Genomic DNA, 22,013 nt, shown 5'->3' on the forward strand with positions numbered 1-22,013 from the left:
CCCAATAATAAAAGGTAAATGTAGACAGATTTTCCCCCAGGATGGATCTAACGATGACCTCAGATAAATGCAAAAAAAAATGATCCTCTTGCTCTGATCCATCCCATAATTAATGAATTTATAATCAAATATTGGGGCCAAAAATAGGATCCAAATATGGACATTAAATCTCCCTAGGTGTCAGTGCATTAGATGTGAAAACATGTGTGTAAATGGTCTTCTATAGACTATAAATACAGACACTGTGTTCAATGTATCGATCCTAGTGGTTTTTCTGATCTACACATGTGGGTTTGTCATCAATCTCAGTCTCATTCAAGGTTTGGTGTGGAACCAATCGTGTCCGCTCGTGTTACACGCAGAACCTGCCCAATTACAGAAATAACTCGAGAGTGATTTAGCAACAGCAGTCATTTTTGTCAAACACTCTGCCTTGAATATTTACTCCGATTCCCAAAATGCACCTGTGAGAGACAAAAAAAAAATTTGAAAAAAAATAGAAGCATGTAATTTTGGTGTCCTTTTTACTGTGTTACATGCAGATTTTTGTATGCGCACGTCAAATAAAAATGTGTTACATCTGAAAAATAGTTTGTCTTTTATCTCAGTAAATATTTCTTTTTAAAATAGACTCAAAGTGCTTCCAAACCTGCTTCACAACATTAGCCTACATCTGGTTTGAATATTTAGCCCCATGCCCTGTTTTTAGGACCAGTTTCATAGAAGTACCCATGTAGTTGCGTAAAAATAAATATAGTTGTGCAAAAAATAAACATTTGTAAATTCTTGAATGAGTTCAGTTGTATCTAAAAATGCAATGTGTGCTTTTTTCCATCAGAATAAAAGTTAAAAAAAGTTTACAAATATTTACTTTTTGCACAACTATAGACTAATATGCACAAATTTCTATCTTATGCACATGAATATTTTGACACCAACCTTACACCATACACATGCCTCAAAGCGTCTGGGCACGTCTTCATCCATGCATTTGTCTTCAGGTTGTGTGTGTGTGTGTGTCAAGGTTATTATCATTAATGAAAACTAACGAAATGACGAAAACTAGAATTGAAAAAACATTTTCGTTAACTGAAATAAATAAAAACTATGATTAAAAGAAAAAACGATAACTAACTGAAACTGTATTGTGTGTTTAGAAAACTAACTAAAACATATAAAATTATGGATGAAATTCCCTTCGTTTTCGTCTTTGTCAATGTCGGATTGATACGCAAGCAATTTATTTCGCTCTAGCAAATTTTAGCTAGCGGCACCATACGGTACCTCACAGTCCGTCACTTCTCGTTTAGTCGTCTTCTGGTCCCCACTCTACCTGGAAACATGGAGACTAAAGTTGGGAGAAAGCAGCAGAGTCCTGTCTGGGATTTATTTGAATACGTCGGAGAAGAAAAGAAAAGAGACGACTGAACTGAAATTAATACTAAAACTAAACTACAACTAAGCATTTAGAAAAAAATTAAAACTAATAAAAACTAGCAAACCTGCTCTAAAAACGAATTAAAACTAACTGAATTAGAGAAAAAAAAGGCAAAACTAAATAAAACTAAACTATAATGAAAAATCTAAAACTATTATAACCGTGGTGAGTGTGTGTGTGTGTGTGTGTGTGTGTGTGTGTGTGTGTGTGTTTGCTTCCACGCCGACCACAGGAAGAGTGGGAGAATGAGGAGAGGTGGACCACGGAGCGGTTAACCTCATGACATCACGAGCCGCGAGCCGATTGGCTGCCGGCGCCGGCTGGAGGGTTTATAAGCCAACCAGGAGGCAGTGGGTTTGCATCAGCAGCAGCAGAAGCAGAAGCAGCAGAAGGAGCTAAAAGCCAAGAAGAATCACAGCTGTGTGGTTTCTGCAAACAAGGTCAGAGTCCACTTCTAACAAACTGAACCTGGGGTTTACAGGGATTGTGTGGACTGTGAATGCACCACAGGAGGAAGAACAGGAGGAAAGGGAGTGATGGGTGGATGCTTCTGCACAGGTTGAGCTGCAGGAAAAGTGTGAAAAGCATGTGAACGGTTGAGGAAGAGATGGAAAAGTTTGGGTTTCATGCACAAAGTCAGTGTCATGGTTGAGTTCTTGGGGGGTTTTTTAATTTCAGTTTAGGATTTTAGTTTAGTGTAAAAGGAGTTTGTGTATTAAGTTTTTAATTAAGTGTTTGAGTTTCTCAGGTTTTAAGAGGTAAGCGTTGATTTATAAAGGGGTTTTAAAGATAAGATAAGATAAGATAAGATAAGATAAGATAAGATAAGATAAGAAAAGATAAGATAAGATAAGAGTCTCCATCCAGTGTCATTTATCACACTACATGGGTTTATTACATTTTCTGTCAGTGTTGTTCAGTTTGTGGCTGATTTGGTTCCTTTTTGCTTATTATTTTGTACATTTTTTCATTCGTTTTGTTCATTTTGTCAATTACTTTGGCTGTTTTTCTCCATATTTTCTCCATGTTGTTTATTATTTTAGTTGCTTTTGTTCATTTAGTTTCCTATTTTATTACTTTTGTTGATTATTTGGTTCATGTTGCATATTCATTATTCATTTTTGTTCATTTAACAGTTAACAACAGCAGCATACAAAAAGCAAGACAGAAAAACAACAAATGAGTGAAAAATTTAATATAAAGAGAAAAAAAGAAATCTAGTATTTATATAAATATGTATATACATTTAGAATTGAATTTTATTTACATGTATACACTGTGCTATTGTTATTACTCTATGTTGGTAACACTTTGTTTCAGTTCTACTAGTTTTTGTTCAATATTTTTGTTTTTATTTCAAGTAACAAAGTTCTTCCCTTGGTGCCTGCTGTCATTGTAGTTTTATTTTTACTTTTTAAGACTTAAGCAGCGTCAACATCACCCTAAAACACTGTTGCATGCTGGGTAAAGTACATTTTTCTGCAGAAATGAGGCTGTAGTACAAATTCATTCATCCAAAACTTGTGTTTTAGTTAATAATTTTTTCCAACATTTTTCAGTGAAGTTGCCATAAATTCTGAAAGACTGGAGGAGTATTTTAGTTTGTAAAAGAGACAAGGCTGAGTTCGAACATGGGTTTATTTGGAGTGAAGGCTTCATAACATGCAGAACATCATCTCAGTGTAACAGTACGTGTTGGGTAAACGTTCCTTAAACTTGTCCTTGAGCCACATGAGGGTTTGGCTTTATTGCACTTAATTACAACTTCTTTTTTAAGACTTAACAGTCGGGGCCGGCCTGTGATTGGTCGGAGGTGAAGCTGGTGGGCGGCTGCGTTTGATTGGCTGATTAGTGAGAGGAAGCTGTGGGCAGCGAGGAGCCAACCTCTGGATTATGAGTCACATGACCAGCTCTGATTTACTACACTGAAAACAGGCAGTAGAAGAAGTATTCACGTCCTTTATCTCAGTCAAAATACGACAAAAAGTCTCTGCTTTTAAAACCTCTTTAACCTTAACATTTGTGCAGTAAAATGGTTCCAGTCACTGTTTTGCTATTAGCTGACTGGTGTGATTGATTTAACATAAGCTTAATTTCACTATTTTACAAACTGCTGGTGATTCCATCTTTATTTCATCAACTTTTCATGAGCTCAGATACAATGTTTTTAGCTTTGTGGTGATGCATTTTCCAGTGAATCTAAGTTTATTCAGGTAAAGACAGAGGAGGATTTGGAACAATCTATACCCGCAGGAGCAGTGATGCACAAATTAGAAGTGAATAATGTGAAAAATATCAGTAGTACAATAAAAAAAAACATATGGAAGACATTAAAATATCATCAATTGACTCAAAAAAAACTTAGTTGGATAGGTGGACACCATTTTACCCAGAGTGCATCACTCTAAAATGGCCTTTCCTGAACTTAGGGTCAAAACCCAAAATGGTTTGCGGAGTTTAATCAGAACAACTGTCTGATGCGTGAAGTCATTTTCCACATTGAAAATTGTGTCAAAACATGGATGAAAAATGAAAAGGATGTTGTCATTTTGCCGTTCTTGGCTATCGCTAATATATCGGCCTTTAAAATCCACTATCATTCTTCCCCTGGCACATTTGGAGAAACAAAAACACTGAAAATAATTTACATACAAGTCACAGTACAGAACTGGAAAACTCGTACTTCATTAAATTCCGCTGCTGCTAAAAACACTCTTAAAACTCAAGAAACTGATTATAAAGAGGTTTGGGTTCTGGTTTAATTGCCAGAGTCACAATTTAATGAGGTCTTCAGCGTTTTCCACCAGTTCTGCTCCATTCCTGATGTTTGTGGTCGTGTTAGATCCGCCAATCTTTACCAGCTTAGATTTGTTCAATTTATTCCAATCTATCATCTGAGTTTTAATTAATTGTTGTAGTCATTTTAAAAACAATGACTGTATGTGATAAAGATTTAAAGTTGTTAAAAGCAATATTCTATGACTGAAATTACTCCAATAAATAGGCAGAAAACAGGGAAGCAAATGTCACCCAAACAAAAAAATAATTTAAAGAATGTATCTGATACTGTTTTACAATCTCTACTAAAATTAAACTGTAATGACATAAAGCATCATCATTTATTTTGGAGTTTAGTTATTTTAATTATTTTCAAGAGGTAAAGCTCAAACAAACGTGTAGTGAAACTGACAGCAAACCTAAAGTTCACTGATTTTACATTTATTTTGTCGTTCAGAAACATTTATATTTACACCTTTGTTATTTTTCATAAATATAGAAGGTAATATTCCTCATTTTTTGCCTGTTTAGCTCTTTTTAATGTTTCTATATAATGGGATTTGCATTAATTACTTACTGAGTAGCAACAACTGACCCACAAATGAAAAATAAAGAGGGATAGAAACGGAAATACTAATCAAAATTACACTAAAGCAGTAAATGCAATGGAAACAAACCATCACAAACATTAAGCGTTAATAAATATACGCGCCACTTTTAATTGCAGCGTTATCTGTACACATTATAAGCTTTCTGGGTGTACGTTCACGCCGTTATTAGCGTCCTGTCCAACCTGATTCCATGCATCAAATACTGAATACTGCTCACTGAGGGTTGGGGGTGTGTATTCGCAAGAATCTGGCGATATGATACAAATCACTATATGATATATCGTGATATATCATGATACTGTTAAAAAGGCCATTTTTGTTTGTTTCTTTATTTTTTAAAGATTATTTCCTGGAAGAATTGAATTACACCAGAAATATGTACAAACACTAAACACATTTTCATTTGATCAGAACAGGATCTAAAACTATATCACAAAATGTTTCTAAGTTTTCTATTTCTAGTTTCCAAAGGAAATACCATCTGCCTCTCAGACAGTAAAAAGTGCTTTTAGGATGCTTCAAATAACCATTATTTAGTAAAACAGTGTTAAATAATAATAAATAAAATATAAACAATAAAGAAACCCCCCCCCCCCCCCAAAAAAAGAACCTCCACCATATCTGCATTTGAATAAATACCTGAAAATATCGATATAGTACTTTTTAATATTGATACAGTATTGTGAAGTGAAATATCACGACATACTGCAGAACCGATATTTTCTAACACCCCTACTGAGGGTTAGGGTTATGCCAACAGGAGATCTTGACGATCAACTGGCGTTAAATAACACGCAAAAGGTAGAAAATGCATAGCTATAGCACACCAAATGCCCTAGAACTGATGTGACATACAATCCGTGTATCATTGTTGTTTTCATATTCAATTGAGAATCCACAATCGGAAAATGAAAAAATGACTCATCATTTCATTATTCATATACAAATCAAAAAACAAGTTATTTTTCATTTTCTCAATTGTACACACAAATTAAAAATTAAAATGGACCAAATGTGGGGTTTCATGTTAACATTTTTGATTTCTGATTTAGTTTGACGCAGAAGTTAGACAGTCATGGGTTTGCTAGTATTCTGTCTAATGCATTCTGCGATAATGGAGAATTTGGTGTTATTCAGAGGAAGCAAACGCGTTACTCTGAAGGAAATGACATGACAACTGATAAAATGGTCCAGATCTTCCAGGTATTGTTGTTTTGTCTAATACAGTGCGTCCATGGTAGACAATCTAAGGAGAAGACACTTCACGTAAAGCACCAAGAAGTCAGTAACTTCTGGGTCATTCCAAATCAGATATCAAAAACGCCAACATGAAACCCCACATTTGGTCCAATTGCTTATTTCCAATTTTTGATTTGTGTGCACAATCAAAAGAATGAAAAATAACTCTTTTTTTTTGTACACGAATAATGAAATAACCAGTCATTTTGTTCGTTTTCCAATTGTGAATTCTCAGTTGAATGTGAAAAGAACGAATGATACACGGATTACATACAACGCCATTTCATGAGATCAGTCTCGAATCACAAAGTCATTTTTAGAACGGGACCAAAGAAGGATCGACTACTCCTGAACCCAAGACCGTTCTGTAAATCTTAATCCTGGTTCAGAGAAGTGGTCTGTGCAGCTCAAAGCCATCCTCATAAATACATAGTAGGACACACATCCAATGGGCGTCTGGTGTTTCTGCCTCGCTGTGGCTTCACATGCCTTCCAGTTTTAACCTGGTGAATTATACAGTATAAGAGGAGTCCGTCATTACACTGGAGCAGACACTCCTCATACTGTAAAGAGCTGCAGCTAAAGAAAACAGCAGCAGGACTCATTAGAAGAGGAGGATTTTACAGTTAGGACCGCCTTTAAGACGCCACCATGTCAAAGTTTACCAAATGAAAGCCCATATGTGACTTCCTGTCTATTACCAATAGTAATAAGGGCTGTGTATTGGCAAGAATCTGGCAATACGATACAAATCACAATACTAGGATCACCATACAATATATCACAATATATCACGATATTGTTAAAAAGGTAATTTTTTGTTTGTTTCTTTTTTAAAAGATTATTTCCTGAAAGAATGGAATTACACCAGAAATCTGCACAAATACTCAACACATTTTTATTTGATCCCAACAGGATCTAATGTTATATTACAAAATGTTCCTGTGTTCAAACTGAAATTCTTTTTAACAGACATTACAGTTTCAGATCCTGTTCAAATGTTCAGATTCTATTAGTTCAGAACTAACATCAGAACATTATTTTAGTTCAATCCCAATAAAGGAACTAATATAATTTTTTTTAAAAAAGAGTGGTAAGTAATAATAAATAAAATATAAACAAAAAAGAAAAAAAACCTAAAATGAACCTCCACAATATCTGCATTTGAAAAATTACCTAAAAATATTGATACAGTACTTTTTAATATCGATACAGTATTGTGAATTGAAATATTGCGATATACTGCTGAACTGATATTTTCTTACACCCCTAATAGTAACTGTATCAACATCTTCAACTCTTTTCAAGTTATAGCACTTTGAAATGTGTCCCATTATAAAATCAATGGGGATTTTAAAATGTCAAAAAGTCATAAAAAAAAATCAGAGCTCAGTATTTCCCAATTCTTTGGACAAACTTGGTAGACCTTACCCCAAAGATGTTCCACAACAAATATCAAGTCATTCTGACCGACAATTTTAGAGAAAAAATTGTTTTCATGAATCTTTATTATTATTTAACACTCTTTTATTAAATAATGTTCGTTCCTTTGTTGGGATTGAACTGAAATACTGTTCTGATGTTAGTTCTGAACTAATAGAATATGAACATTTGAACAGGATCTTAAACTGTAATGTCTGTAAAATATAATTTCAGTTTGAACACAGGAACATTTTGTGATATAACATTAGATCCTGTTGTGATCAAATAAAAATATGTTTAGTATTTGTGCAGATTTCTGGTGTAATTCCATTCTTCAAGGAAATAATCATTTAAAAAAATAAACAAACAAAAAATTACCTTTTTAACAGTATCGTGATATATGGTTTCGGGATCCCAGTATTGTGATTTGTATCATATCGCCAGATTCTTGCCGATACACAGCCCTACTCATAAACTCTAATGCTACTAAGAAACTCTTAGTTTTCACCTCTGATCCGCACAACAGAAATCTGTGTGTTGTATAATATATATGTGTTTATGTATATATGTATGATGTGAATTAAGTGCAATAAGTCATGCAATAATCCTCTGTTCTTCTCTGTACATCCAAATATAAATGCACTATTTTATATAGACTTGACTTCATACATACTGTTAATATTGTGTCTATTCATAATTTATGGCTGTTTTTATTTTATTTTTAATTCTATTCTTATTTTACTATTTGTACAATTTTATATTCGGTTTTCTTATTTAAAGTTTTAGTTTCTGTAATTTTATATTTGCTCTATTCTTATTTTCTAACATTTCTATTCTATTCTATTCTATGGATTTTAAAGATGAAGCTGTGGTGTTTTCAGAGAACTGCTGGTCTCAGACACCAATGCTGCCGTTCTGCTTGAACTCCGGTCTTTTTCCTAAATCCTACCTGTTATTTTCCCACTTCTTGGGCTCCAGAAACATCCTGCCTCATAGTTTTACAAACCAGAACGATGTGATTTTCTCTCTCTGATGACAGACGCAACATTTTACAGTATGGATATAGAGTCGTCAGGGAAACGCCGCCCCTCGTCTGAGTCTGTAATTAAGCGCTGGAATGACTTCCTGTGTCTCGTTAACGGTCATGTGACCATCATCTGGTGGCGACAATTACCTCTGGCCTCTGACATGTCATTGTGTCTCCTGTAAACTTACAGCCTCCAGATGATGACACTTGTGTGATTCCCGGTTATGTTTTATGGTTGTATTGTGTTGCGTGATGATGCTGTTCTATTGTGTGGCTTTAACCTGCGTTTTTCTGGTTTTATTTCCATCCAGACATCCAACTGTGACACAATGAAAGTGGCCGTTGTTTTCGTTCTGCTCTTCGCCACCGTCCTCTGTCGGCCGGTGAGTCCCTCAGTCAAACGGCTGAACGTACTTTAAAAACCCACACGTTTCAGCATGAATGAAGACAAGGTTGGGCTTCATTGAATCTCCTATTGATCTCAACAATTACATAAGGACTGTACTCATATATTTTATTATTTCATCTCAAAAAAATGTTCTTGTTTATTGGCAACTGAGGAATTTTTTTTCTGAGCTTGACTGCAGAGCGTATATCATCATTTTATGCAAAAGTACAACCACTCAAGTGGAAATTCTTACTGAATTACTAAAACCATACTGACTGTTTACAGCGTTTACATTTTCAGCTGTGATACTGATAACATTTTATTTATCTCTGGCATTTTTGCACCATTACTCAGATATTGCACATTGATGTAAATATACATTTATTTAGTAAGTAATAGTAGATCATATTTTTTTTATTTTTATGCTCATTCTCTTTCCATGCCATTCTTAAATGCCACTTTGTTTTGTTTGATTTAATTTCCTAGTTAAATTATTCTGTTTTTATACTTCTTAAATTCTGTTGGCATTCAGCGTGGACAACAAAGTAAGATTTTCATTGTATAGGGAAACCAGTTTCTTTACACATGACAATAAAACACTTTGAATCTTCTAATCTAAAGTTATCCAATGACTAGTAGAGCTACAAACTCCTTAAAACAGGGGTGTCAAACTCATTTTAGTTCAGTTCCACATTCACCCCAGTATAATCTGAAGTGGGCTGGACCAGTAAAATAATACCAGTAAAAAAAGTAAAATTACATTATGATAATGTTTATATCTAAGTCGTTTCCTTAAAAATCTGACAACTTGAAATGTCTTAAGAAAAACAAGTGCAGTTTTAACAATATTCTCAGTTTCTCAGTTTATCATTTACACATGAGCATTACAGCTTACATTACAACTACAAACACACATAATATTGATGAAATTGCATTTACTTTTCTGAAGACATTTCACGTTCATATTTCTTCAGGTTATTTGCATTTTTTGTAAAAGGATAGTTTGTTAATGTAAACATTTTCATGTAATTTTATTTTTTTTAAACTAAAACAAAGATAAAATCAGCACTTGTCATTATTTATAGGCTATTATGACAGTAATTTTCTGGTCTGACCCAACTGAGATATAATTGGTTTATATGTGTATGTATGGAACCTGAAATAACATGATTTTTACACTACTGATTTATATCTTCAGTGTAATTTTTGCATTTCACAAATTCACTGGACCCTTTGGTGGGCCGGATTTGGCCCCCGGGCCACATGTTTGACACCTGTGCCTTAAAATGATCAGGTACAACTACATAATAATCCTAAAACAAGTGGTGCAAGGCACAACAAACCCCACCACTCCAACGTATTTCACCCATTATGAGTAAATGGGAAGATTTTTTTAAAAATCATAAAAATGTTGAGCTTTGACCTAAATTCCCAAAATGTAATCACATCTATTCTGGGTCACTGGTGATCTATAAACCCAATTTGGTATGAATTGAACCAACAGTGTTAACAAAGAAACAAACAAACCAAAAACAATAGCCCTTGCCTTTCCTTCGGGGGGCGGGGTCATAATACTTCTACCTAAACATCAGCAACAGCAATGTTCTCCAGCCAGATTGTTTAAAGGTTATTAAAATAGCTTAACTACTTTTATCAATATAAGGCCTTAAAAGTCGTTACATGGTCTTTAATTTTTCAATTTGCTTAAAAGACTGTTTCAAAAAGGCCATAAAAAGAAATGTAGTATATACAGTATAGACCTCTTGGTTAGAGCACATGGAGGACAAGTGCAGACATGTTACGACAGAATGTAATATGTGGAAAAAAATGCTACTTATTTTTAAGACTCTAGATGAAAACATTAATGCTCAGTGGTTGAATACAGTACATATAAGATACTTAAGGATGGTCCTTACACTGCAACACTGTATTTGTACTAGTTAACTTGGATATTTCTATTTTATTCAGCAATATACTTCTAATCTGTTTTATTTTTCAATCTGCATGCGACAGGAAACTGCAAAATGCAACACCATTAAAATCAGGGTTTAATGACACTATAAGAAAAAGAACAAGTAAGAAAAAATCAAATACAGTTCAGCTCTTGAGTTTTTATGGTTTTTTGTCTATTTGATCTGTTTTTTTGCATGTTCATACATTCACACCTTGTTTAATTTTACTGCTAGTGTCCATATCAATCTCTAACAAAGACAAAATACAAAAATATGTCAATTTAAAGGAGTCTGATTATTTTTTGTGTTTTTTTGTTTCAGGCCAGAAAGGTTTCCGCCAGCAGCTCAGAGAGCTCAGAAGAAGTGGTGAGTTTCAACTTAGAGGTTTTTGTTTTACTCACGTGGTTCCAGATGCTGCTTCACGTCACCTCATATGGTTTGTTTTCCACAGGTGAGACGACCTGCAGCTGCTTTCATCAGGAAACAGGCCGCCGTGCCTCCACCGGCCCCAGCTGCACCTGTACAGGTACAACATAGACCAGTTCAACTGTTGTCTCCTCATCTCCTCTCCTTGCTTCCTCTGCTGTCATCTCCTCTCCTTATTTCCTCTGTTGTCTCCTCATCCCCTCTCCTTATTTCCTCACTCATCTCCTCTCCTTGTTTCCTTGTTATCTCCTCATCTCCTCGTTTCCTCACTCGTTTCAACTCCTCTCTTTGTTTCCTATGTTGTCTCCTCATCTCCTCTCCTTGTTTCCTCTCTTGTTTCATCTCCTCTCCTTGTTTCCTCTTGTCTCCTCATCTTCTCTCCTTGTTTCCTCTGTTGTCTCCTCACCTCCTCATTTCCTCTCATTTCATCTCCTCTCCTTGTTGCCTCTGTTTCCTCATCTCCTCCTCGTTTCCTCTCCCATCCCCTCTTTCATTTTTTAGTTTGAGCTTTCAGACATCTCGGTAACTCATGTCTTTGTTGTTTCAGAATGTCGAAGCCGCTGCTGCTGCCAGCTCTGATGAGAGTACAGAGAGTTCAGACGAGGACGAGGTGAGAATCCATCAGTTAAATCAAATGAATCCCGAACAGCTGGAATTCTGCAGAACATTGTGCACGACTTAAATTTGATACGTTTGTGACAGGCGGCTCCAGAAGCAACAGCTGAAGTTAAATCCGACAGTTCAGACACGTCTTCAGTGTCGGATACAGCCTCCGTTAACAGCGAGGACAGCGAGGACAGCGAGGACAGCGATGACGATGATGATGATGAAACAGAAGAAAGCGTGAGTAAAAGAATAGCAACACCACACATATTATTGATTATTTGAGCTGATGTGAACAATGGTTAGAACACCTTCAACCATGTGTCGAAAAACAAACCCTGGAACCAGAAATGATGCTCATACGCAAATAAGTCATCACCACAAATTCATGCTAATACAAATAAGTGAGTTTACGGCCAAATTGTTAAGTTCCATCTGTAGGTGTTTTGTCCTAAAGTAAAAGACAGTTTAAGGCATGAACGATGACTGAAATGTCAAAATTTTGAGAGTAGGTGAGGAAATTAAATTAGCAAATTACTCATCTATTGGTTTTTTCCTTCTTCAAACTAAGTATCTTTATTGTATCAGCCTTGAAACATCCACTATCACTAAGCCTCTGCATAGCAAGCAATGTGACTAAGGTAAAAAAAATTAACTCTTTTTCTATCTGCCTGACAAATAAGAAAAAGGAAATCTGTATAATGTCACTACCATTTGAACTCAGAAATGACCAGATTTGGACAAAAAAGCAGAGTTGAGTGAGGGTCACAGGTGAGCTAATGCTAAATGCTAGCTTGATAAGACAGTATGCATCATGAAACATTTTGGTAAAAAAATGTGTTCATGGGTAGGGGTGTGCATCCGCAAGAATCTGGTGATATGATACAAATCACAATACTAGGATCACGATACGGTATATCATGATATAACATGATACTGTTAAAAAGGCAATTTTTTTGTTTGTTTCTTGTTTTTAAATTATTATTTCCTTGAAGAATTGAATTACACCAGAAATCTGCACAAATACTAAACACATTTGTATTGGATCACAACAGGATTTAATGTTATATCACAAAATGTTCCTATGTTTAAACTTAAATTATGTTTAACAGACATTACAGTTTAAGATTGTGTTCAAATGTTCATATTCTATTCGTTCAGAACGAACATCAGAACAGTATTTTTGTGAAATCCCAACAAAGGAACTAACATTATTTAATAAAAGAGTGTTAAATAATAATAAGTAAAATATAAACAAAAAAGAAAAACGAAAAAACATAAATGAATCTCCATAATATCTGCATTTGAATAAATACCTAAAAATATCAATACAGTACTTTTTAATATAGATACAGTATTGTGAAATAAAATATCATGATATATTGCAGAACCGATATTTTCTTACACCCTTATTCATGGGCGATAAGAGTTAAGAGTTTCTGTCAAGAAAAAAAATGTTCAATAACAGCAACAGGCAGTGAGCTGTCAATCAAAATATAATAATTTTCATAATGGATCAGACGTTGTCTTATTACCAGGTCCAACTGAGACCAGAATGACTCCCAGATAAACTGTATTCTCAGATTATTTTGGAGAAGTTCAATGTAAATCTATGGGAGTCAGGATCCTCTTGTGGCCATCAGTGGTACTACACGTCAAGATTCAGTTTCAAGTGGAAACAAAACAGATCCACCGACCCAGGGATGCACTTTAGTTAAATCCATCATATATCTTCAGGAAACTGAGGAGGAGGAAGATGAATCCAACAGCGAGTCTGGAGAATCCGGCGAGTCCTCTACTCCTTCTGCTGGGACCGTCACCCCCGTGGTCATCACAGAGGAGCCCGTGGCCGAGACCACCTTGGAGCCCATCATACCCACCATCGTCACCGACACCGAAACTGCCCGTGGAGACAACCTGGGAGGCTACCCCAGCGACTACAAGTCCATCATCTACGTAGAGGAGAAATCCTACCACAAGCTCCCCTCCCCGTACAAGTCCTACGAGTACGTTGACACCGGAAAGAAGACGGCCTACGACCAGACCGACGGCAACGAGGTGGAGAAGTCTCTGAAGGTGTACAAGGTACAGGTCAGTTTGGTGTCTGGGATGGTGTTAGGCTGGCAGGCGAATTCTTTGTTACCTCATGAGAACAAATCCATTTTCTTGTGAAAGCCAGTTAATTATTTCAATGTTCTGAGTTAAAGAATAATAATAATAATGATTTTCTTGCCACTGGTTCACCAATGAACACAGAGGGTATAAAACGGACATCACAGTTGGCCAAAGTCTAAAACATTAAAAGGACCAGTGTATTTCCTGGAAACTCACCAGCTCAGTGTCTTATGTAGCACTGAATAGAAGCCCCATTTCATACTGGTAAAGGAACAGCAAAGTTTGTGATTCACAGCCTTTAGTTAATATTATGTTACATTTTTACCAGGCCTTTAGATTACACCTTGGCTGGGCCGACTAACGGTGTGCCCAAATTAAATGTCCCCAAATTAGTGTCCCCAAATTAAAAATAAAAAAAGGCCAGAGCAGAGTGTAAACGAAAGTACTGACTCACTCGCCCCTGCTTTTTTCCTCCCGTAAAACACATCGGTTATAATATACAAGGCTTGTTCATAACGACAGAGAAAACATTGACAACAACACATATGTACCGAACAGGAAAGCACAAGTATTCATGCTTCCCGCAGAAGTCATATTTTGTGATAACGTTAGCACAAACACAGAATCCAAATGCAGAACTCCGACAACAAAAGTTAGTTCCAAAAGGTTTATTGTTCACACACAGGTGAAAAAATATGAGTGACAGAATCTTGAGGATAATGGTTGGGGATTTTCTCCTCAGATTCGTCCTCCGGATCGAGGGCAGCAGCCCGTCTCCCCAAGCGGTGTTAGGAGTCTTTTCCCCGACTGGGGAAAAGCAAAGGGAGGTCAGGGACGGAAACAGGTCATACACAGGCAGGCTAACAATCGAGCAACAGGACATAAGGACTAGGCAAACTCACGTACCGGTAGTCAGGGCGAGAAGGTCAAAACCAGATCAGATGAGGCAGACAAAAACCGACAGGGATCAGGCAGAAGACGAAAAACCGAGGAATCCAAAACAGGCGAACAAACGAGGTCAAGTACGCTGGTCTGAACTACTGGAGTTACAAACTGGCGACTGACAAGGGGAAAAGACAGGGTTTAAATACACAAAAGGGAGGGAAGACAACTAGACACAGGTGGAGCAAATTAGGGCGGAGACAGGTAATCAGGACAGAGGTCAGGATGAGCGGGGAACAGGAAGTAAAGACGACAGACAAGACACATGAGGGAAAACTTAACAAAATAAAACAGGAAGTGACACACAAAACATAAAAGACAGACAAGACCAGACTATTGTCTGGCAGCAGGTATGACATATTTGCGCCGTTTGATTGGTCTAAATCACCCGTTTCGGCCAATGAGAGGTGATGAGAGCTTGGAGATTGACTCGTACGTTGTACGCCAAAGGTTTTCTCTCAACAACCATGCCTCGTGGGCGACCTATAAGTTCAGGCCGCTCACATAACAAACGCAGTGAAACATATGACATATGAATTATCTGCCTGCATGCAGTCCTGTGATTTTGGAATTAAAATCAGCTGGCCATATGCTGATCAATACTTCTGGAAATTAGACTTGTGGAATCCATGCCTTCATACTCTTGAATATATCTGAAATAGTCTGAGAAAACAGGAATTACTGTTGAAAAATCTAATCCCGCACCCACCCCCTCCGCCGATTCCAGCATCTGATGTGCCCAAATTAAGGTAATCTAAAGCCCTGTTTACTTTAACTTCTGAGGCAAATGATCATGTTCCATGTGACTACAAGAAAAGGTAAGCTTAGTATATCTCTAACAATACACTGTCTAAAGTGTGTACTTGAACAAATCAAGGTTCCTACACATTTGAAATTTTAAAATTCCATACTTGTTCCAGACTCTAATTTCCAGATGTCTTAGTAAATAAATACCATCCAGCCAACCAGTTTTTATATTTGGGATTTATGAGCAGAAGGCGGGGCATTCAATTTATCAATCTGCCCAAATGTTTTCTGGGATGTGTGTTGACTGTATGTGCTCTCACACAAACATTTTAACTGTGCTAGCAAGCGCCTTAAAAACAGATCAATCCATTTCTTTTTTCAGATATTCATAATTTTATGTTTTAGAAAATAGAACTGTGGCAACAGTCTCGGAAACATGAATATTTTTCCATACATTTGTTTCCATTTTCCATACTTTTCCAACCCTGGAAATTTATAAAATCAAATTCCACACTTTTACATACTTGCGTAGGAACCCTGACAAATGAAAAAATGTTGTGTTGTCATGTAGATGATCTTTTTTGTGTATTATTGAAACAGTTCAGTTATGGACATGCATCAGCGTCCGTGGGTCACATGATGTTTGGTAGATCACTGTTGAGTCCAACTATCTTTAACTACAGCAGAAACTTGTTGTTTAACACCTGTTTAAATCCAGTGACATTGGAGCATATCTTGTCGCTCAGTCCGACGGGGGAAGCATGATGTGGTGGGAGAATGACATCACACAGCATGTTTCCACTGCAGGAACTTGGGTGGTAGTTTTACAGATGAAATTACAGGAACCTTTACGGTGTCTAACAGTGTCCCTACTTCAGGGTAGGTGCTTGAAAAGTAGGCCCTGAAAACTCCTGGATGGAGCTTAAAGGTTTACTCAGTGCTGATTGGGTAGATTCAGAGCAGGATAGGAAACAAGTGGCATTTGGAAGTCCTGCCGAAGACCCGTCGTAAATAGTAGATCTCAGGTGAATCAACACATTTTACAATCAAAACAATATAAGTGGACTGACACAGAAGGGCAGGCATGTGCTTGTCTTCTACAGCCAATTGGTAGTGCAATGATTGCAATTAGTTACCAAGTTTATAATAGTTTTGGATTTTTCATTATAGTTTAGCTTTATTTAGTTTTGACTTGTTTTTCCCTAATTCAGTTAGTTTTAATTAGTTTTTAGAGCAGGTTTGCTAGTTTCTATTAGTTTTCATTTTTTTCTAAATGCTTAGTTTTAGTTTTAATATTAATTTTAGTTTTGTCGTATTTTTTATCTTTTTTGCCGTCACATTCAAATAAATCCCAGACAGGACTCTGCTGCTTTCTCCCAACTTTAGTCTCCATGTTTCCAGGTAGAGTGGGGACCAGAAGATGACTCTAAATGACAAGTGACGAGAAGTGACGGACCATGAAGTACCGTATGGTGCCGCTAGCTATAATTCCTAGAGCGAAATAAATAGCTTTTGTATCAATCCGACATTGAGAAAGACGAAAACGAAGGGAATTTTATCCATAATTTTTATACGTTTTAGTTAGTTTTGTAAGCACACAATACAATTTCAGTTAATCATCTTTTTTTCTTTTAATTATTGTTTTTATTTATTTCAGTTAACGAAAATGTTTTTTCAATTCTAGTTTTTGTCATTTCGTTAACGATAATAACCTTGTTAATTACATCTGTGATGGGTCCAACTATGCAGCAGGGACACGGCAGCTGACAGGACATTCCTGTAAACCCCTCCCTGCTTGTACCCCAAAGTTCCTGCAGTGGAAAAGCACCTATACCCTCTACTGTGACATGGCTCAAGAGTCAATCTCTTTTTTTTTTTTTTTTTGGAACATTCATAAGTTAAACCAAGTGGGAGCCGGCCCTATCACCAGCCCAGAACCACCTCCAGGTCCTCATTGTTCAAAGGGGTATAAATCAAGCTAATCTGCTTTCTCCTCCCTTTCAACTCCAGGCTCTGCAGGTCCACTCAGACCTCCTGGAGGAGGACACCAGCACTCCAGAGGTGGAAAGCCAGGGCCTGGATTCCTCCTCCGGCACCTCCCAGGACCAGGACATCAGTGCCCGCCAGGCTTCCCTCCCAGAGGAAGAGGAGAGTGCCAGCGCCAGTGACGCCACCACTAGCGAGAGTGAGAGCTCCAGCACCCCAGAAGAAGAAGAGGAGGAAGAGGAGAGCGCCAGCACCAACAGCGACAGCTCCAGCGCTAGCCAGGAGTCTGAAGATGAGGAGAGCCAGAGCAGCGAGGAGGCCACGGCCACGCCCGGAGCTGCCGACAGCGACTCAGATGAGACCGACAGCTCAGAGAGTGACTCAGATGAGGAGGCGGCCGCACCTGATGCCACCACTGACATGCCAGTGGTCATCACCGCCAAATAAGTTCCGCCCACACCGGAAGTGATCACATACAGCAACCCACTCACCACAGGAAAATGTTGACATTGTACATTTCTGCAAAACCATGAACGTGTGTAATCTAAATGTAAACCGTCACTGAAGGATCTGCCACCTTTTGCCTCTCCTCGATGGGCAGGAGGTGTTCGAGGTGATGGTGGACGAACAAAACTCAGGACTTTGACACCAGAGAGTTCAACTCCTAAATGCTACAGGCTTAGGTTTAAGTGTGGTTAGGGTTAGGAAAAGGTCTCGGTTATGTTTAATATAAACTACTAAGTTTATATCCATGTTTCCATTCAACTGTCAAAAAAAAAAAAACAAGCAGCAATTTAAGCATGTTGCAAGTTGACTGGGTGTCTGAAGATGACTGCAGTCTATGTTACACATGGCTGTAAAAAACCTAGTAGAAGTAGAACGTTCAGTCGTTGCCTTCTTTTTTTGGTGTTTTTTGTGGATGGAACTGAAGAATAATTGTTTCTCTTCATTTGTCTACTCCTCAAACAATGGATCAGTCATGTGAATATACTCCATCTTCATTTACATGCATTAACTTTTCGCACAATTAAGCAATTTTTTTTTTTTGTCTCTTCTAAGGCAACATTAAAAAATATGCACTGATGGAAGCATGGTTATTGTAAATCCTTTGTGAGTCTGTCAAGGCCCTGGTACCTTTCTCTAACTCTAACCAAGTGTTGCCTATGCAAATAGTGAAATAATGCTGGGAATGTAAAGGACATCAGGAGGATGAGTACCGAATACGAATCCAGGAATTGCAGATATATAAAATGCTAAGGTTTTTTTCTGGTGAATGGGTTGTGTAAGAGTGCACGCTGCATCCAGGTGCAATTAAAACCCCTTCAGAGCTGCTTTCCACTGCAGGGCCCAACAGGGACAGCAAAACTAACTATCATCATACACATTGATTTTAAGTCAATCAAGACGTCTGATTACAGGGAAATCCCATCGTGTAGACTGTCTGGAACATCCTGGCCCTGAAGGAGAAACGTGGTCGGTGTAACTTCTGACGACTGCTACCAACAAAAAGAGGTTAATGAACCTCCTGACCTTTGCCCCCTCCCATACGTTACTGCAGGGCAAAGAGTCAAAACAGCATCCAAACGTCCTGACATCAACAGCAGCGAACACAGCATTTACTTATGATTAATTAAAGGCAAAGTTACAATGTTATTGTGCTTAAAATCAAATAAAAGTGCAGTTTATTTAAATCTCTGTAATCATTTCATGCATAGCACCATTAAAGTTGACTTTAAGCCACGCGTTTGCTTCCTGTGTGGCTTAGCTTCGTTGCTCGCTATATGAAATCAGCTGGTGTTGATAGAAGGACGTCCAGGACGGGCTTTAATCAGGTTTAGACGCAACACACAGACACGTACAGCACAATCCTGTTCATTTGCACAGTTCTTACTTACACTACATGTTGTTTGTCCCATGTTGTTTACTGTAATGTATCATATTGTACCATTTCTAAAATATGAATAAAGTTCTTTTTCATAAAACCAGATCCCGGCTCCTCTTCTCTGTATGTTTTTTTCCGCTTTCTATAGCATCATACTTTAGTTTCACTACATTTTTCGTCCACTAAATTTGTCTGACAAAATGTAGTAGTAGCAGTTAGGGCTGCTCGATTATAGAAAAAAAAAATAATCACGATTATTTTAGCAATAATTGAAATCACGATTATTAAAAACGATTATTTGTCAACCTTAAAGTTGTTTATTTTTTTTCTTGCAAAGCAAGGTAAAATATACTCTTTAAACATAAATGAAGCTTTTAACCACTAAAACAAAGTATGTTCACTTTTGTATGAAACAAAAAAATCTTTGAATGCAAGTAAGTGTACTGTAAATTCAAGTATGTTTCCTTTTGTAAATAAATAGTGCACTGTAATTAAACTGCTATAGACTTGCCATAGAACTGTAGCAATAAAAAAAACTCACGTAAAGTGCAAATTATAAATTCAAGTATGTTCAATGTAGTATGAAACAGTAAATTCAGTGGCGTGCCGTGAGGTTTCAGTTCAGGCCTTCTGTATACATCAGCCATCTAGAAAACGCACGTTAGGGTTATACGGGTTAGGTTAGGTTAATACGGGAGTTACAGCATAAAGAGATTCGGAGACTGAAGATTGCATTGCGGACGAAGTTGTTTTTATGCGTTTTAGTTTTTCATAAGATTATGACAAAGGTGGCAGTGGTTCAACTTTAGATGGTTAAAAAGGTTTGTTGTGTTAGCGGTCGGTGCGGACACAACTACCAAACACTTTTTGCATGTGATGTGTTTTTGCTCTTCGTCTTCTTCATCAAACCCAAACTGATTCCATACAATTGAATTGGACTTGCCTTTTTTGTTTACCAAGCACTTCTGCTGTGATTCTCCTGCCGTTTTTCCAGACCGCTAGATACAACTTTCCTCTTGGGGTGGACCTGCCGGCTAGCTGGCAGCAGTAGCTTAGAGTGGGGCCGGGCAGAGCTGCTCATGGTAGCTTGCGTGCGTGTGAATTAAAACAACTCAAAATTAATCATCGTTTTTTCTCGATTACATAATTTTTGTAATTGTTGCGTGTAATAATCGAAATCGTAATTGAATTTCGATTAATTGCACAGCCCTAGTAGCAGTATAATGCAGTAGTAGTAGAAGTGGTAGTAGTAATAGGGCTGGGTATCATGGCCAATTTCCTTAATCGATTCGATTTCGATTCATAAGGTTCTGAATCGATTAATTGCGATTGGATTCGATTCAATTACATATTAATTGACTGATTCAGATTCATTTAGTGATACCAAACTACAATTTTGAGTTATAACATGATTTGAGTACTGCAGCCATGCAACAAAGAATCAATATTGATATTAGAAAGGAAATAAATCTGACATTTCATCAGTAAACAGTTGAATCTGCTCTGAAATAATGAACAGGACACAAACAGTACCACGTTTCTCCAGTGGCTCAGAACGGACTTCTGTTTCATCTTTATTCTGTTTTATACCTGGTGCTTCCAGCCTTAAGGCACATTACTGTCACCCTGGGGCACTGCAACCAATTTGCCCCCCCCCCCGAAACAGAATCATGTTGGGCCCTTGGTATAAGAAACTCACTGGAGGGGGAAGGTGGGCGGAGCTTAGCGATTTCCACTTTACTATTCCTCTAACTCCACCCTCAGCCACAGGTGATCCAAATTAATATTTCTAGAACAGGGATCTGCAACCTTTATTATCAAAAGAGCCATTTTGCCCCCTCTTCTGCCAAAAAAAATAGTCTGGAGCTGCAAAAAATAACAGAGCTTATAAACTTTTACAAGTTTTAATCTTTTTTTACATTTTATCTGTTACAACCACTGAATACAACAAACAGAAGTACAGTGTGGAATGGATTCTGGAGTATGATTACTCTAAAAGTACACAGTGAAAGTATTTCATAGTATTTGTGCTAATAGTATATGAAGTACTAATACCAAAAATACTAAATTCACGAGGTACTCATTGGAAAAAAAAATTATTCATCATTGAATTTAGTCTTAAAGCCTATTTCAGATGAAAAAAGAAACATTTTTGGAGCTTGGAAGGGATTTTTGAGTATGATTACTTCAAAAGTACACAGTAAAAGTAGTTCATAGTATTTTTGCTAATAGTATGAGGTACTTATTGGAAATCATAATTTTATTCATCATTGAATTTAGTCTTAAAGCCTATTTCAGACGAAAACAAATACTTTTGTAGCTTGGAATGGAATCTGTTGTAGGATTACCCCAAAAGTACAGAGTACTTATACTCATTCAGTTGCTCTATGAAAAGTATTGTTATGTATGAAAATTATTCTCTTCAAACACATACTACATTAGTAGAAATGAGTGTAG

General features: G+C 37.1%; 1 protein-coding gene across 2 annotated transcripts; it reads left to right on the forward strand.

Moving 5' to 3' along the window:
• The first annotated feature begins 1,808 nt into the window (after positions 1-1,808).
• On the forward strand, positions 1,809-19,661 carry spp1 (secreted phosphoprotein 1). 2 transcript variants are annotated; one of them, XM_030150865.1, is made up of 8 exons: positions 1,809-1,878; positions 8,827-8,898; positions 11,177-11,221; positions 11,307-11,381; positions 11,829-11,891; positions 11,984-12,124; positions 13,622-13,975; positions 17,699-19,661. In XM_030150865.1, the coding sequence occupies exons 2-8, from the start codon at positions 8,845-8,847 to the stop codon at positions 18,119-18,121; spliced, it is 1,155 nt and encodes a 384-aa protein (XP_030006725.1). In that variant the 5' UTR covers positions 1,809-1,878; positions 8,827-8,844; the 3' UTR covers positions 18,122-19,661. The 2 variants fall into 2 exon arrangements, with proteins under 2 accessions (XP_030006725.1, XP_030006726.1); XM_030150866.1 differs by having other exon boundaries at positions 13,622-13,969.
• Positions 19,662-22,013: the final 2,352 nt, after the last annotated feature.

Source organism: Sphaeramia orbicularis, chromosome 12 (genome assembly GCF_902148855.1).
Source record: "Sphaeramia orbicularis chromosome 12, fSphaOr1.1, whole genome shotgun sequence".
Lineage (NCBI taxonomy): Eukaryota > Metazoa > Chordata > Actinopteri > Kurtiformes > Apogonidae > Sphaeramia > Sphaeramia orbicularis.